Source organism: Triticum aestivum, chromosome 5D (genome assembly GCF_018294505.1).
Source record: "Triticum aestivum cultivar Chinese Spring chromosome 5D, IWGSC CS RefSeq v2.1, whole genome shotgun sequence".
NCBI lineage: Eukaryota > Viridiplantae > Streptophyta > Magnoliopsida > Poales > Poaceae > Triticum > Triticum aestivum.
Genome location: NC_057808.1, coordinates 345,725,105 through 345,743,855, shown reverse-complemented (window position 1 = coordinate 345,743,855; position 18,751 = coordinate 345,725,105). Strand labels below are relative to the sequence as shown.

Here is an 18,751-nt window from a genome sequence, read left to right as displayed (position 1 = left end):
AAATGCATATAATGTGTTTAGGAATATCGCAATAGAATCAATTTAAATCGTCTATGATGAATTAACAACTAAAAAAGAAACTATCATGAGCCATTAGATTAAAATTGGATGGGCGATTCAGATTTTTTGCATTCTACTAACTCGTATAGTTTTGTAGGTATATATTTCGCATCCCTTAACCAGATACGCTGCACCACAATTTTCTGATCATCTAGGAAACTTTTTACTCCTCGTGTTCACAGAAAAATGATGTTTTGACTGCCTATATCATTTTAAATACCTATCGTTTTGAACTGGAGATAGTAACCTAGATGCAGTGATCAATTACCAAACAAAAAAAGATCTTCACATTTAATTCCTCACAATAAAAGGACACACCACACAACCAATACGAATCATTTAAAATCCATTCCTAGCAAGATACAGCACAATTCACTCCACATTTTCAAGTGTACTCATTTATTTGGGAAACAAAAATGGCAGATATCCTGAAGCAGCAAGGCACTATGCCAAACCCATCACCAGATTCACTCGGCCGGTTACAATAATTCTGCTGACGGCCTGCGCTGCTGTGTGGCTGCACTGCGCCCCCTTCTCATTTTCGTGTGCATGTTGCTGTAACATGTGTCAAAGTCACGTCGCAGTGGATTAGCTCAGCATTCTACTCCGGGTCAAACCTCAGTAGACAGTGTGGTAGCTAGCATTTCTCCTTCCCCCCAAGCCAGCCCGAGGCCACGCCACGGCTTATATATAGCGCTAGCCCCCACCCCCACTTTTACCTCATCCGCTTAATTGCACCGGCCCGGTCCCTGCCTCCATCTGTGCCTAGCCAGCCAAGAAGATACTTTTCATCACCAACCCGGCCGGCCACCGTGCGAGCCGAGAACGCGGCGGCGGCGCCATGGGGAGGCCTCCGTGCTGCGACAAGGTGGGCGTCAAGAAGGGGCCGTGGACGCCGGAGGAGGACCTCATGCTCGTCTCCTACATCCAGGAGCACGGCCCCGGGAACTGGCGCGCCGTGCCGACAAACACCGGTACGCACGGGCAACGATCGTTCATGGATCGGGAGTTCGGGACTCGATCTTGTGTGCAGGTGAACTGGAATTGGAATAATTGGAATTAACAAGCTTTGTTGATTTTGGGTGTTCTGCAGGGCTGATGCGGTGCAGCAAGAGCTGCCGGCTTCGGTGGACCAACTACCTCCGGCCGGGGATCAAGCGCGGCAACTTCACCGACCAGGAAGAGAAGCTCATCGTCCACCTCCAGGCGCTCCTCGGCAACCGGTGATGATAGCTTCCGTCTCATCTTTTCTTAATTTCCGTCTTGTTGTTTGTTTGTTTCTTCCGTGGACGTCAACTACAGAATTGCTGATATGAGCTTGCGGTTGACGCCATGCGCAGTTGGGCGGCGATAGCGTCCTACTTGCCCGAGAGGACGGACAACGACATCAAGAACTACTGGAACACCCACCTCAAGAAGAAGCTCAAGAAGATGCAGGACGCCGGAGGGAACGACGGCGGCTCGGAGGGCGCCGGCGCCGGGGGTGTCGGTGGTGGCGTCACGAAGGCGGCCGCTCCCAAAGGGCAGTGGGAGCGCCGGCTGCAGACGGACATCCACACTGCGCGGCAGGCCCTGCGCGACGCGCTCTCTCTAGAGCCCTCACAGCCCGCCGCGCTGGCGGCGCCGGCGCTGCCGACGCCTAGTCCGGGGTCGGTGACGACGTACGCGTCGAGCGCGGACAACATCGCGCGACTACTGGAGGGCTGGATGCGCCCCGGGAGCAGCAGCAAGGGGCCGGAGGCGTCGGGGTCGACGTCGTCCACTACGGCGACGACCCGCCAGCAGCCACAGTGCTCCTGGGACGGCGCGGCGTCCGCGTCGGCGAGTCACAGCGGCGGCGCGGCCGGGGCGGCAGCAGCGCAGACCCCCGAGGGCTCGACCGAGACGAGCAAGCTGGCCGGCGCCGGGGCCGGCGGCGCCCCGCCGGCGTTCTCCATGCTGGAGAACTGGCTTCTTGACGACGGCATGGGCCACGGCGAGGCGGGACTCATGGACGACGTGGTGCCACTAGGGGACCCCAGTGAGTTCTTCTAAGTACGGCGCGCGCGTACCAACCGGGAATTCATCGACGAGAGCAAGAACAAAATTTAAGAAAGGCGTGATCGCCGATCGAGTAGTTGAGCAGAAACAACAAAAGGCCGGGGGCTATAGTTCTGATTAATCCTCGGTGATTTAGATCGAGCTGGGAGTCCGTCCAGTTTGCTTAATCGTTTTAGATTTTAATTAGTTGCTCTTTGCGATGTTAATTAGGGTTTGAAACTGATCATGTCCTAAATGGATCGTGCAGGAGGGATAAAGAAAGAAATGTACATCTTATAAAAGAAAGATCTATATAGATGCTTAATTTATAATTACTTACTTAAAGTATACTTTTTATATTAATTTTACCTCATTAGTCATTTCTCTCATCGAGCTGAAATAAATCATTTTGTATCTTGTTTTCATGTAGTATTTGTTTCAAGTTTGATTGACACTGATCATATGCAGTTAAGTGGAGGTTTAATTGATTTCTAACAATATCTTGTTTTCAAGATCAGATGCATCAAACGAACCTGTTATCGGAAATTTTAATTTTGGATAATTTGGTAAAGATAAGGTTAATATTATATAAACATATTTGGTTCTTCCATGAGGTTCCCAAATGCAAAGCCAAGTCCCTCAAAATAAAAATGTTCGGGTTAAACTGGGATCTCATTTGTGAATCATGCATGTTTGTAATTTCTGCAATATTTAACATATCAAAATGAGTGGAAGGCTTGAAGTTCCCAAATTTACATCTGGAAGAACCACCACATTAAAATGGTACTAGCTAGTATATGTGCTCAAATCTTTTCATATTTGACTCAACTAGACATAGAACTGTCATGCATTTATTTGATGCCATTTAATGCTTGAAAATCACATGTTGTACCGGATCCTTTCTTTACTTCAGCTGATATATTGAATTCTTTTAGGGACAACGATAGTTAACATATTTATATTTTCGGTGCTAACTTGACAATCTAAATATATGGAACTTGTCATCTTATGGTTTTAGGTAAATATTTGCTCAATTTGTCTATGTGGATGAATTTAGTATCCTATTTATTGAATAAAAAATGTCATATATATCTCAAAGTGCAATATAATACTGCTCAACATGGTCACATGTGTGCCCATTTGAGAACAAGCATTTCTGATTTAAAAACAGAAAGGACCACATTACTCGTAAATTCCATATGATGTGTCACTACATACATATGGAACATGCGTCTTACATATCGTTTTACATTTATGTGTATGTATATAAGTTATTGCTGAGGGACCTCCTTGATTCAAATGAATTTCAGAGATATTTTGGGTTTTGATCCTTTGGAACATTCAGTACAAACATTGTTTGGTTTGTAGGATTATAAACCTTAGGATTGTTTTCTTATGGGCCACCACTGTCCACTTAGTTACAAGATAATTTTCACCGAGTCCAAACACTCAGATATTTTTATTTCTATGATTACTAATTTACCATGGCATGCACGCCTGATCCCTACAGAAAAAGCATGCATTTGTCATGTGTTGCAACCAAACAACGTAGATATACTGTTTATTTCTCGTGTTTTCAAATATTTGCTGGATACATGATCATGGCAACCGATTTTTTTTCCTGTTCCCATACTTGTGAATCCTTTGAAGTGCTCCCAAGAGGCTCTTTTGTAACTCTTGCTCTGTTTGCGCAGAGTACACAATATGATTTATTTACCTGACATATAACTACACAAAGAAGGGACTTGGAAGGGGAAAGAAATGTCATTTAGACTTGCAAATTAAGTCTACGATCCCACATGTATGTGACCGAGCCCACCATTTTTTTTTTCAAAAAATATTCGGTAGCATCGTATATATATTCCAACCAGCTCTTATAAAAACTAATTACAATAGGAACGACGCATCCAAGAATAATGCCCGGGCTCCAGTCCCGTCTCGACGGCGTCCATGGGGGCGTCGAGGAGCTGGTGGGCTCGGTCTCCCGTCTATCTTTTTGGTCGACGGTTTTAGGTGTTCGGCTGGTGGCTGGCGTTATGCGCGATGTCACCAGTGGGCAAGTGAAAATGGTGGTTCCAGATTTGGGCTTGTGGATTGAAGGCAGCGGATCTGGTGCTCAGCCTCGACAACGTCGACGGCTGACGATGGTTTCGGTATTCGAGGGGAATGGGGACGTTCTCTGGTCCACACGCCACAGCGGCAAAGGCTTCGCCGATGGCAAGTTTCTTCATCGACTCACAGCGCCCTCATGGGCTATGGTTCTCCTTCGAATCCAGCGACATTCAGCGGTGACGACGGCTATTGCAGAATTAACTAATGATTCATGTGTATTTTTCTTTTCTTTGGTTTTTTCGTAAAAAAAAATTGGACACATGTTTGCTCTCGACCCTTCTGATTGGTACCGCGTGCGTGCGTTGTATTCATCATATTTGTCATCAATGAAACACGTGATTACCCTAAAATAAAAACTAATTAAGAAGACACCTGACCTAATTTTTCTTCCCTTTATGACGGCGATCTGTGACAGGCTCAGCCATGGAATCTCGCACGAGAGTTAAGCTCCAATGCGTCCCCTTGCTGCCTCTGATGGTAGCTCATCATGAAAAGATCGCACTGCTACACTAGCTAGTTCGGCTATGAATACGGTCAAAGTAATTGCTCTGTTGTTCCTCTTGTGTTGAAGCATGCACGATGGCATCCTTTAGGGGGTAGCGTACCTTACTAGTGATAATTAATGTCTTTTTATTTAGGTCACAATGAAGCATTGCGCTCTCTGCACGGTCGTTCTTCAGAGACACGCACATGCTTAGTCGGCACTTAGAGACAATTACAGGCTCGTCGCGTGCTCCGTTATCACGGACGAGTCAATATAGAGAATTATCTCAGACATATCGTTGTCGGTTACAAATCCAAAAGCGTCTAAGAAACTGAGCTTATCTCAAATGGTTTCACAGGAATAACCGTCCGAGATACATCTCGAACAAGTTTTGTCACAAGTCGTCAGAAATAATGTACCATCTCATAGTATAGGATCGGCTAGTCGGTCTATTTCCACCAAGAAAAACTTTGAGAGAGGTTCCTTTGGTGAAGGTATTTGGAACCGATCGAGATAGTCCGTTTGATATTCGATTGTAGTGCAATTGTGAAGAGTATATTGTCACTCCTTGTACATGCTTGTTTGAACAGAAAGGAACTAGGTTCGGGTCGCTCGCGACATTGCGGTCGGCTGGTGCCCGTACGGCAATGTGGGTGTTGCCGCGGCTTCTTGTGTGGCAACGATGGCAGTTTCGAGCGGAGCAGGCTTGCAGATGGGTCTTGGTAGTCGGTCTCTTCCGGTGTGTTCGAGGGGTCGCCGTGCCCCGCTTTGTCTTCCTGAAGTCGGAGCTGCTGAAGAGGGGCCCTTGCAGTGACGATGACACGAGACGGGTGGTCAGCTCTGGCGCTGGCTCGGCGCAAACCCAACGCTTTTCCCCTGGGATGCTCGGCGATAGAATCGGAGTTGTCTGGTCGCCGGCGCGTGTGGCTGACTGTTTGGCATCGACTGGCGCAGGCCTCAACGCTTGTTTGCGGTGAGGGCTTCTTCGGTGGTCGTCGATGATGGAGTCGGAGTCGCCCTCGTGGAGGTGTGATGACGATGACGCCGGGTTGCAACCTCGACGATACTTTTCTTCTCGGCGGCGTGGGTGCGTTCTTGTGCGGGTGGCCAGGTCGCCTGTGTGTCCTGTATGGGCATGTTGTAACAGTTTTTGCCCGGTTTTCTGTTAATTAACCGGGCAACTCTCTTATTCTTTATTAATAAGATGAGGCAAAGCTTTTGCCTCTGTTTCAAAAACTATATGCGGGTAGACCGGAAACCTAAATTAAAAGATGTATGAATATAGTTGCATTATCTCAAACTTGACTTAGAGTCGATCTGCCCATTATCTTGGACTGAGTCAAAATGGAAAGTTGTCTCCCCGAATAGAAGGACTTCCCAGACACATCATTGTCGGTTACAATCCTGAAAGCGTCTACGAAATTGAGCATCTTAAATGGTTTCACGAAAATAACCGTCCGGATACATCTCAAACATGTTTTATGTTAAATCGAAGGAGACAATGTATCATCTTCGATTTTGAATAGGATCGCCTAGTTGGCAAATTGCACCTAAAAAACCATCCAAGAGGTTTCTTTGCTGACGATATTTGTAACCAATCGGGATAATTCATTTCATATGGGTTGTTCTGCACTACTGTTAGAATTCAGTTAACGCATGAATAATTGAGTGTCTCAACATGCAAGTATGCCACCTCAGCATGCAACATGCATGCGAAAAGCTCCACCACAATAATTTTATATTTAAATAGTTAGCCCCCACTAATCTATTTATCTCAACATGCGAGTATGTCACCTCAGCATGCAACATGCATGGGAAAAGGTCCACCACAACAATGCAACCATGCATAGAAAAAACCACCTTAACATGCAACATGCATGTGAAATTCAATTATGTTATGCTGTTTATATTTAATAAATTTTACAACTATAAAATGATCGAGAACAATAAATCGTATGTATTTTTATTTTTTTCTTCATATTATTAATTCAAGTATTCATGTTGCATACAATCAAATCTCATTGAAATATATTGCAAAACGTTCCTGCAACAATGTGTGGGGTATTCAATGTCCAAATATTTCATAAGTGAGTTATCAAGTGATACTTCATTTTTATTGTGATGCTAAGAATGGTTGATGCGGGTATGGTTGTTGTTGTAGCTTGTTGATCATTGTTTTGATCGCTTTGAAGTTTTTTTTTCCATTTTGCTACACCATTACATGGCTTCGGTGTTGTTTGACTTTGCTAGTTGTCGGTGTGTGTGTTGTGTGTGTGCGCGCGCACGCGTGCGTGCGTGTGTTGGCTTTGTGCATCCTAACTATGCAGAGGCCAAATGTGTGTTCATTGTGTTTGTATCCCCTTAATGCTTCATTTTGAGTGAATGAAATTCACCCTTTATCAAAAAAATCAAGTGATGTCGCGATGATCTGCAAAGAACATATATGTATAGGATGTAGAACTATTGTTTTGCTGTTGATATGGCCAATTTGGTTGAAAAACATTAGATAGAGTAGGTAATGTTGCTAAGGACAAGAGTTTGGTCACCGGGTAGTGACTTTGGTTACCAATCGGGTAACCTTGTTATCAGTATCCTAAAAAAGCTTATTGAGAGAGAAAAATCAAGGTCTTTAAATCTGTAGATGGAGGAACTAAAAAAAGGTTTTGGAGGGGCTTGATGAAGGTCAAGTCATCCCTTTTTAAGAGAGGCTCATTTTGTTAGGGAACGTAGTAATTTTAAAAAAATTCCTACGCACACACAGGATCATGGTGATGTATATCAATGAGAGGGGAGAGTGTTGTCCACGTACCCTCGTAGACCGAAAGCGAAAGCGTTAGCACAACGCGGTTGATATAGTCGTACGTCTTCACGATCCGACCGATCCAAGTACCGAACGTACGGCACCTCCGAGTTCAGCACACGTTCAGCTCGATGACGTCCCGCGAACTACGATCCAGCAGAGCTTCACGGGAGAGTTCCGTCAGCACGACGGCGTGATGACAGTGATGATGTTGCTACCGACGCAGGGCTTCGCCTAAGCACCGCTACGATATGACCGAGGTGGAATATGGTGGAGGGGGGCACCACACACGGCTGGGAGAGATCAACAGATCAACTTGTGTGTCTATGGGGTGCCCCCTGGCCACGTATATAAAGGAGTGGAGGAGGGGAGGGGCCGGCCCTCTCTATGGCGCGCCCTAGGGAAGTCCTACTCCCACCGGGAGTAGGATTCCCCCTTTCCTAGTAGAACTAGGAGCCCTTCCAAGTAGTAGGAGTAGGAGATAAGGAAAGGGAAAAGAGAAGAGAAGGAAAGAGGGGGCGCAGCCCCTCTCCCTAGTCCAATTCGGACTAGGCCTTGGGGGGGCACGCAGCCTCTCCTCTCTCTTTCCCCTAAAGCCCAATAAGGCCCATATACTCCCCGGCGAATTCCCGTAACTCTCCGGTACTCCGAAAAATACCCGAATCACTCGCAACCTTTCCGATGTCCGAATATAGTCGTCCAATATATCGATCTTTACGTCTCGACCATTTCGAGACTCCTCGTCATGTCCCCGATCTCATCCAGGACTCCGAACTACCTTCGGTACATCAAAACACATAAACTCATAATACAAATCGTCACCGAACGTTAAGCGTGCGGACCCTACGGGTTCGAGAACTATGTAGACATGACCGAGACACGTCTCCGGCCAATAACCAATAACGGAACCTGGATGCTCATATTGGCTCCTACATATTCTACGAAGATCTTTAATCGGTCAAACCGCATAACAACATACGTTGTTCCCTTTGTCATCGGTATGTTACTTGCCCGAGATTCGATCGTCGGTATCTCAATACCAGTTCAATCTCGTTACCCGCAAGTCTCTTTACTCGTTCCGTAATACATCATCCCGCAACTAACTCATTAGTTACAATGCTTGCAAGGCTTATAGTGATGTGTATTACCGAGTGGGCCCAGAGATACCTCTCCGACAATCGGAGTGACAAATCCTAATCTCGAAATACGCCAACTCAACAAGTACCTTCGGAGACACCTGTAGAGCACCTTTATAATCAGCCAGTTACGTTGTGACGTTTGGTAGCACACAAAGTGTTCCTCCGGTAAACGGGAGTTGCATAATCTCATAGTCATAGGAACATGTATAAGTCATGAAGAAAGCAATAGGAACATACTAAACGATCAAGTGCTAAGCTAACGGAATGGGTCAAGTCAATCACATCATTCTCCTAATGATGTGATCCCGTTAATCAAATGACAACTCATGTCTATGGTTAGGAAACTTAACCATCTTTGATTAACGAGCTAGTTAAGTAGAGGCATACTAGTGACACTATGTTTGTCTATATATTCACACATGTATTATGTTTCCGGTTAATACAATTCTAGCATGAATAATAAACATTTATCATGAAATAAGGAAATAAATAATAACTTTATTATTGCCTCTAGGGCATATTTCCCTCACCTTTAAGATTGGTGAAGGCCAATCGACGAGTTTTTGGGAAGATACCTAGTGACACTCCATTAGCTCTACAATTGTCAACCTTGTATGATATTGTGTTCAGAAAAGAGGATTGTGGCCTCTGTTCTTGGGGATAGCCCTTTGAATATCCAATTTCACAGGGCATTACTGGGCGACAAATAGACTAAGTGGATCCATTTGGTTCCTAGATTGATCGATATCAATTAATCCAACTCAGATGTCAGATTCATTTGAGTGGAGGTTAACCACTAATGGTGTCCTCACTATGAAGTCTATGTATGCTGATCTTATGGATTCTGGACCTATTTTTGTACAAAACACATTTGGAAAACAAAGGTTCCTTTCATGATCAAAGTTTTCATGTGGTTTTTTCAGAGGGTGTAATTCTTACCAAAGATAACCTTGCTAAACTTAAGTGGCAAGGCAACAATAAATGTTTTTATTGTGATCGGGAGGAGACAAATCGTCATTTATTTTTGTCATGTCCATTTACTACATTGATCTAGCGCACGCGGTTCATGTTACATACAATTTAGCACCACCAACGAGTATTTCAAATTTGTTTGAAAATTGGTTAGGTGGTCTTCATCATAAGTTGAAGGGCCAAATCCGTGTGCGAGTTTGTGTTATTCTCTGGGCAATATGGAATTGCCAGAATCATTACGTCTTTAAAAGATCATCTTCTCTAAATTTCTTGCATGTTATCAATAGAGCTACAACTTTAATTCGTATGTGGTCATCACTGCAGCGTGTGGACGCGCGGATGCTTATGGCCTCTGGGTGCAGCTGGTTGGAAACAGTTGCGCAGGGTTTGTTCAAACAGTTTGGCTGGCGAGCTATTTGTAAATTACATGGATGAGCTATTTAATCTTGGATTTGACCGCTTACGGTCATGTTTTCCGTTTATTTGTTTTTACTGTCGAGCACTCGTGACTTAAACGTATTTCATGTTTAATAAATGGCTGTCATGTGATGCAGAGGCCGGGCAATCCCTTTTTCGGAGGAGTTAAAAAAAGAGTGGTTGCCAAGTGGTAAGCGATTAGGAACCGAGCTCCCAGTTATAGAGGGACAGACCTCTATAAATTCCAGATCCATTCGGTGAAAGAAGTTTAAAAAGAAATAGGGATTTGGCAACCGGAGCTTTGACCCGCGGTAGAAGCACAAATCAATTCAAGCACCATTCGGTGACCAAGGCCCTGGCCTCGCTCCAGTGATCGAAATTGACCTCAGTCCTATGGTTGAGGTAAATCTTTTGCCTTCGTTTTAAAAAAATGTATACCTGTCGAATTGGTAAAGGTTTCAGTTAACGAAAGAGCAAAGAAACTCCTAGTACTGCAAATGGCATCCTGCGCGCTGCCACGCCTTGGAAACGCACGGCCGGTGAGGGAGCGGCGTTAAATGCCCGTGCGTCCAGGAGCAGTAAAGTCCTCTCGTCGCTGCATTGACCTTTTCCTTTTCTTCCCCTCCTGGCTGCGATGCATGCAAGGGCACTGCTGCATCTCTGCATGCACCACGCCACCCTAGTAATAAAAATACTTTCCCGCTTACTTTACTGGTATAAATTAATTAAAACTGGCCCTCTTATCTCACTCATATGCAAGCCATGACCTCACACCAAAAGGTTGATCAAAGAGTTCTTCAGTCTGTGGACTTGGCAGGGCATGCATGTGAACGCCATTGCCTTGCCTGGGCAGTAAACTGATTAATGCCCCTCCATTATACGTACTACATTTATACTATACCGAGAGGAAGCGACTTCGAGTACACTCTAGAGTTTCAGTGTACGTACATAGTATAGTTTGCATGGAGAAGGAGCACATGGTCCAACAGTGGCAATAGTTTACTGAAGAAAATTTGACTCTCGTACTATTATTTGTTTAGAGGTAGACAAAATTTGACCCGTGATGCGTCATGGTCAGAGAAGGATCGGTCGATGAGTAGGTGCATGCATGAAGGGAGGAAGATCGAGATAGAGGGCGGGGCAGGGCAGCTGCCTAGGCAGGCAGGGAGATGATAAACAAAAAGTAGCAGCGGAACTCAGAGTGTGCGATCGAATTGAATGCCCGAGCGAAAAGGAAAACAAGGGCGTAAATGCGTGCCCTCCGCCACTGCACATGTGAGGGGACTTATTGGCAAGCTAGGCTAGTAGCCTAGATGGAGATCATCAGCTCCACCTCCACCTCCACCTCCATGCATGCTGCCCTTCTCTTCCTGTGTGGAAATGGACAAATCTGGCTCTTTTCTAAAACTTTAGCATAAATTAAAATGGATCCGGCCTAGAAAAAAATCCACTAAATGGTCCATTTGCATGACGCCCCAGGCCCAGCCTCGGGCGTCATGCAAAAACGGGTCATTTTGTGAAAAGAAGATCGGGTTCATTTTGTGTCAAAGTTTTAGAAAGGGTTAGATTTGTCAATTTTCACTCCTCCTGTAGCTCCTTGCCCTCTCTGTACTCCTCACCCAGCTGTAAAGTAAAGATGGAGCTAGCCAGGAGAGAGAGAGAGAGCACGAGGATGGACAAGGGCATGTGCAGAACCAAGGCTGCAACACCTAATTCTAGCCGTACCACAGTGCCATGGAACTTCAGTATAAGCCATACTTGCTTAATCGGCATATACTGGAGTAACTAACTTGTAGGGCATGCATGCATTAAGGCTGCAAATGGCAAGAATGAAGGTACGTACACGCTGGCATTGCACGTACGTACACTGTGTCGTGGCATCAGAATATATATTCGGGGCACACACAGCTATTTTTCGCTGCAAGACATATGAGTGCGTACGTAACGTATTATTATCATTATTCATTGCTGTGTTTATCCCTTGGCATGCACCGTCCGGACAAGGGCATGTGCAGAGATTAACTCATTGGTGATGGGGAGTAATGGGGAGCATGTGGGGAATTAGACCCCTCGCTGGACAAGATTGATCGGCTTGCCTGCCCTAACTCGCCCTGAATTCAAGTTCACTCAGGCAGGGCCCTGGCGAGATGCACGCAACAGGAGTTGGTTAGCCCCAATGCTTGATCGGCTTGTCTTCTCCCGTCGATCCTTCACTTCTACGTCTGCATGCAGATGCTACTCCCTCCGTCTCAGTTTACAAGCCCTGCGCGTATACCTAGGTTGTCAATGTTATCACCATAATATAAACTATATAACACAAAAATTATACCGTTTAAAAATAGAACATCTGAAGTTTATATTGATATATTTTTTGTAATATAGACTTGTATTAGGTTGGTCAAATTGACGACCTAGGGGTACGCGCACGCCCTGTAAACTGAGAGAGAGGGAGTACTTGATCTTACTCCAAGTTAACTGCATGCGGTCGAGTTGATTAATCTTTATCTCCGGTCGATCGAGATGCATGCATGATCGATCGATACGAATGTCGTACCACTTGTGTGTAGTGTACGAACGTACGTACGTAGGTTGTAGCTAGAGAGTAGATTGACAGGGAGAGATGTCGGAAGGGCTACGTTTTTCTCGCCTATCGCGAAATCGATCGATCGAGTTAATGCAATATATATGCCCTGCTTGATGGACCGATCCCGACGCTGACCTGAAAGGGCCGCCGTTGTGGTCACTGCATGCTCAGGCCATTAGGCCTGCCGACGCAAACGCCAGCGCGCGATCGGAGGTGTGAAAATAAGAAGAATGTTCTGCAGCAACGCAATTCATTCCTGCTTCGATCTTTCACACAGTAGCTAGCAGTGGTCGTTCTCGTTCATGGTCAGGGCAGCTAGCTGAGAGATCCTGCAAGGAGTCGATGTCGACCGCATGAGCGTACGGGTACGGGCATGGCATGATTATCAAGAGATTATTAAGGACCAAGATGTAGTATTAAGTACTCCTCCTCCATCTCAACAGATCTAGGGGGTAGATCGATCGTACTAGGAGTGTCCTAGCTAAGCTGTCGTACTAGCTAGCTAGCTAGGGGATACTAGATCGTAACACTGCAATGTGCGCACTCTGCACATATGGGACGGGACGCGTGCACGGTTTTGAATCGTACCATGCAATATTATTCGATCGATCTCCCGATTAAATGGAGCATCCACCGATCATATTCAAGCACGTACGACGCGCTGCATGAGCTAGCACAGTACGCAAGGCGTCGCATATAAGGATATCGATCGGCCGAATCGACCAGGTCGTAGCAGCTAGGCAGCCTAAGCGCATGGTACTTGTACAGCGACAACGTGACATGTAGTATATACATGCATACACTCTGAAGTTATACTTATATTTCATGAGCCGCATAGCATAGCATAGCATGCAAAACATAGCGTAGTCTCGCTTTCCTTTCACGCGGAAATGCAAGCTGATCAGGCGCTCGTTTTGCTTCTCCCGCGTGCGTGCTCCTTCACGTAAGCATGTGCGCTGGAGCTGTAGCACAGGTCGGCTTCAAGGGATAGGTGCACGTATGGGTGCCCATGAAACCGGCCCTAAGCGTACGCACACAATAACACAGTACTAGATTGCAACTCGCGATCGATCGAGTTAATGTTGTTTCGTCTTTTTTGCTGTTATGCTACACATATGGAGCGTCATGCATTGCATGGTAGCAATTGATTCCGCATGGCCGGCAGCATGTCATCTTGCGAAAAGTTGTCTCTGCTTTTGTGTTCATCGTTGTCCCGATTAATTCTTCGGTTGTACGCGTTGACGTCGCCAAAAGAAAAAACGTGTAGTTCCAGCCCGGCTTCGTCGTCATGTATATGGATACACATGTTCTTCTCTGCAATTTACACGTAAAGGCATGGAAAATTTAGCTGTATAATAAAAGGTGTGGCTACATCTTAGTCGACTGAGTCTTAACCAAGTCTCAGTGACATAACATATAAAAGAAACAGTTTTGCTACGTCCCAGTCAGACTTAGTTATGTCTCAGTCGATACTATATTCCTTTGATCTTGCATCGAGATTCGTATAAAAAGTTTCTTTTCAATTTTTCTTTTTTCTTCTTATATACTACATCACTTGGTTGAGACTTGGTTAAGTCTCAGTCGATTGAGACCTAGACACACCGAGAAAGAAAAAAGAAAAAAAATTGTATACAAATCTCCATGTAACATCTCACAAATATAACATTGACCGAGACTTGGCTAAATCTCAGTCGAGTGAGATTTTTTAATCCCGTATAGTAAATCCCTCGTTTCTTTTTGAACTTGTTCAGTTCTTGTACTTTCAGCACGCTTCCCCTGAATTATTGCGGTATACTATTTTAAGCAAACAGTAGAACAATTCTTAACGGATGATCTTGAAATTCTACAGTTATATATATCATGGAGTTTTATTACAAATAAAAAGTTGAGCATCTAACAAGACACGACTCATTCCGGCGGCGGCAGTGGACATTCAGTGGTCCATGGACCTCGATGTAATTTTTTATTATGTTTAAGATAATTTATACTTCTGATGAAACTTTATTAAAAAAAAAAGAGGGATGCGAGGAGGAAAATAGCAAGAGACGCAAAAGGAGATGGAGAATTTTTCTTTTCTCAGGAGATGGAGAAATGGAATAGTATTGAAGGGGTTGTATATTTAGCCTTTAGGCCATGGAAAGTTGGTAACTACTCTGGGCCCTGATCCATCCGACCATAAACTATGGGCTGATATCTCGAGAAGTTATTCCGCATCTCCTCCTGCCCAACAGAAAACGTGAGCTGAGCCAAAGCCCAAGAAATCCCATCACCATGCCGTCTAGCCCAGCCCACCCCCACCATTTCAAACCCATCTTCTTTCCTGTAACTTCTCTCTCTCAAAAAAAAAATCTTCTTTTCTGTAACAGAAAAAAAAAAACCATCCTCCTGCCCGCATCCCCTGCAATGGCTTTTCTAAAAGGAAAAAATCTCCGGCATTGGCGACGCCGGCGGTGGGTGACCAGAGCCAGCCGCCGACGCTTCTCCCTGTTCACGCCCTTCGTCCCACGCGGTATGGTCCTAATTTTGGGTGGCTACACCAGTTCAGATATCGTTGAAGGAGAAATCGCCATAGGTTTTCTCCGCTCTACGTGGTTTGCGCAAACTCTGGTTGCTGACGAACTCATTGCGATTCAGGGTAGATAATGACCACTTCCCTTGTCTGATTTTTATGTTTTTCTATCCAGCTATTGCAAATCTCAGTCCGATTTATGTAAAATATGTGGTGCCTGAAGATTCAGTAATATAAGAACCTAACTGAAATGTCTGAACCACTAAGGGCTACAGTGTTCGATGCTAGTAGCATACTATAGTATGGATAAGCATTTGCAGTACTATGAAGATGTTATATGGTATATTATGCTATGTAACATGTGATTTACCATATATCCTTGGGTGAAGCAATCAAGCAATTTTCTTCACAGGCTTCCATGTGTTATGACATTCTAGACTTGTTTCAGGAGACAAGTATTTACCCCTAGCTATTTATAGTTCGAATTCATCTATTTGGCTATTGAGATTCACATCTAATCAATGCCAAGTAATTTTTAACATATGGTTTACATCGTAGTGATTTGGTATATGCAATAATTCCATTATGTTAGAAATGGAAGATAGTCCATCGCAATTTCTTTCCTTCAGGTTCAGAATTACGAGCATAACCTCATTATCTAGATGCAGACGTTCCCTCTGAATTATCCAGCTTCCTTAGAGTAGACAAAATAGTCACACTGTTATAGAAGGTACTCCCTCAGTAAAGAAATATAAGATCATTTAGATCACTAAAGTAGTGATCTAAGCGATCTTATATTTCTTTACAGAGAGAGTACTATTGAACATTTGAGCAAGAAGATGTCATCGCTGAATATGCAGTTTCCAACACTTCTACTATTCTTCTTCAACAAGGTCAGGCTATAACAAATTGCAATAAGTGATTATTTCAGAAGCTCGGAATACAAAGGATCTTGTTTGTATTGCATAGAATGGGACCGAGTATCTGCTCTGGTGGTGTGGCTAGCTGAGAATGTGTGCTCGCGGCCCACCTTCCTATGGTCGAGGCACAGCCTTCCTCAGAGTGCCTGCTCAGGCTCTTCTTCATCTTCAAGAAACGCCACCCGGAGATAGTCCCTGGTTGGTCTAGCATTGCATAAAACCTAACGAGATTCGAAACAAAGCTAATCATTAGTCGGTTGGAGTAAATTCGTACAGATGACATATTATGTTCACTCTTTGAGAGCCTAAGTCATATTAATTTACCCTATATCAATGCTGAGCTTAGAACTTCGACTTTCCCTTATGCTGCTTGGAGTTTTGGTCTTGCGATAAAGAATTTCTTGTTTTTTCTTTTCTTTTGAAATTGAGCAGTACACAGCCGTGTTTCATGCATCATCATGCTTGCTTAAAAAAAAATATTCTTACAACAGTGAAACCTCCTGCTCTTAAAGTTGTTTGCATAGTTGATTCTCCCTCCGTCCGGAAATACTTGTCATCAAAATGAATAAAAGGAGATGTATCTAGATGTATATTAGTTCTAGATACATCCATTTTTATCCATTTTGATGACAAGTATTTTCGGATGGAGGGAGTATGTCTGAAAATTTCTAAATGATCACTTGATCATGGTTTTCATTTTAATAGTTTATTTTGGTACTATTATTTGAATGTAGTTCAAGAACATAAATATGGCTTGGTGTAACTGCAAATTGGGCAGCTTTTCCAGGGTATGGGGTAAAAGGTCGAGCCTTTACTGAGGTCCATAACACTGTATCTTCCATCAGGACAGTCAATCAGCGCTATCATGGATGTTTTCGTCCTTTGCATACACATGCTGAAGTACTTTTTGTTGGCAGATGGAAAGGATCCATGAATCATGATGCCAGAATTATCTTACGGACGATTCTTAACCTCTCTTTTCCTGTTACTATATGTTACAGGTAAATAATTCAGTGTCCAAGTTGCTGCAGTCTGTAACGCTGAATGTTCTACTGCATATGGTTTTTATATTTAGACGAACTTGGTTTACCTGAAACTGATTTCTATTTCCTGGACATTTTAAACTAATTCGCTATGGAATCTGTAGGTCTGTTGTTTGCTTGTCCTATCAAGGTAATTTAATAAGCTAACAGAATCATTGAGCGACTCTGCTTTTGAGTGCATATGTCACTGTTTTATTTATCACGAACTTATATGCTGTTCCATTTGTCACACAAGGCTATATACTTGACCATTGGGACAATGCATCCTTTCTTCAATTGGTCAAAGGTTGATTTGAAAGAAAAGAAAGGCTATGGTAGATGAACAGTGATCTATGAGCACACTGCTACTGATGATCGATAATTTGATGCTGCTTCCTGTGTTTCATTTAATATTCGAGCTAGTTGCTAGCTCTGATTGTATGGTTTCCATCTCCCTTGCCCACTTCTCTGTCTAGTTTCCACCATAAAATAGCATCCAGTGACTGGGCTGCAAATATATCTTTAAGACATATATACTCCCTCTGTCCCATAATGTAAGACGTTTTTTGACACTAGTGTTGTGTCAAAAGACGTCTTACATTATGGGACGGAGGGAGTAGTTTTTAGTTAAGGTGATATGATGACAGGGAGTTTGTATCTACAACTAAAATTTGAATTAGTCAAGCATATTTACTGAAGCAAAGTTACACCACGTAAAGCATGGTATTGTGTGTTCTTAGTCGCATCAGTAGAGGGAAAGGATGTCTAACACTCATGCTCTTCTGTGGTTGGGTAGTTAAGAGGAAAAGGCAATAAAGCTTCCGGTGTCTAATCTCTTTCGACATGTGCTGGCATTCCAACGAAGCATAAGCCAGTATCATGGTATTTCCAATATGAGGTTGCATTGCGTCTGAGACCGAGTTTTCGAAGGGTGAAGCCTGCCTAGGACAAGAATGCACATGTTTCTTCTTGTTGTTCCATGTGATCTCTGCACTTGCTCTGAAGAAAGGTGATGTGATTGCTTTGTGAACTACCTAAGCCTAATCCCAAATGCAAAAAGGGAGCTGGCATGGTTCTTCCCTTGCATAATTATCTTTGTCAGCTCAGAATATTCCTGCAGGTTTTCACTACTTCCAAATGTCTTTTTACTCTGCACAGCACACACTATTGCAGCTTTGATATTTGTTTTTCTCCAAGATGTTATTTCTCCCGGTGTTATGTTCTCCTGCCTCAAGATCTTAACTTTGGGATGGAAATCACAAAAATAATAGCCTTCACATGTCCCTGCCGTTAGCAATGCTGAGTTTCTGACTGTATCAGATGAATCTTTGTACGCTTCGTTTGTCAAGTTGAGATTCCTTCATATGTTTTGCATTATTAAGATTTTAAGTATTGAAATATGTATTGCTATCCTTGTAATACTAATTGGGTATCATTAAAAACCGAGGTTTGTGTTCTTTGTCTGACAGATGTTTAAAATCCCTGCTTTTGAAGTAGATGCAGCACCTAAGAAAGGTGAAGGCGTGATGACCTTGGACCCCACTCAAACAGGGACCATCCATAGTCTACATGTAATAGCATGTTTGGGCTGCCCTGCAATATCTGAATGCTTCTGGTACGTTTGGTATTCAATCAAGTAGACTGTGTCATCACAAGTTTAAGCCAGGACATCCTATACCGTTATGGATTTATTTTTCCATAACGAGTCACTAA

At 43.9% G+C, this 18,751-nt stretch overlaps 1 protein-coding gene across 1 annotated transcript; it reads left to right on the top strand.

Moving 5' to 3' along the window:
- The first annotated feature begins 782 nt into the window (after positions 1-782).
- Positions 783-2,414, top strand: LOC123121653 (myb-related protein 306). Its single transcript, XM_044541669.1, has 3 exons — positions 783-1,034; positions 1,154-1,283; positions 1,401-2,414. Exons 1-3 carry the CDS (start codon positions 902-904, stop codon positions 2,092-2,094), a joined length of 957 nt encoding a protein of 318 aa, XP_044397604.1. The 5' UTR covers positions 783-901; the 3' UTR covers positions 2,095-2,414.
- Positions 2,415-18,751: the final 16,337 nt, after the last annotated feature.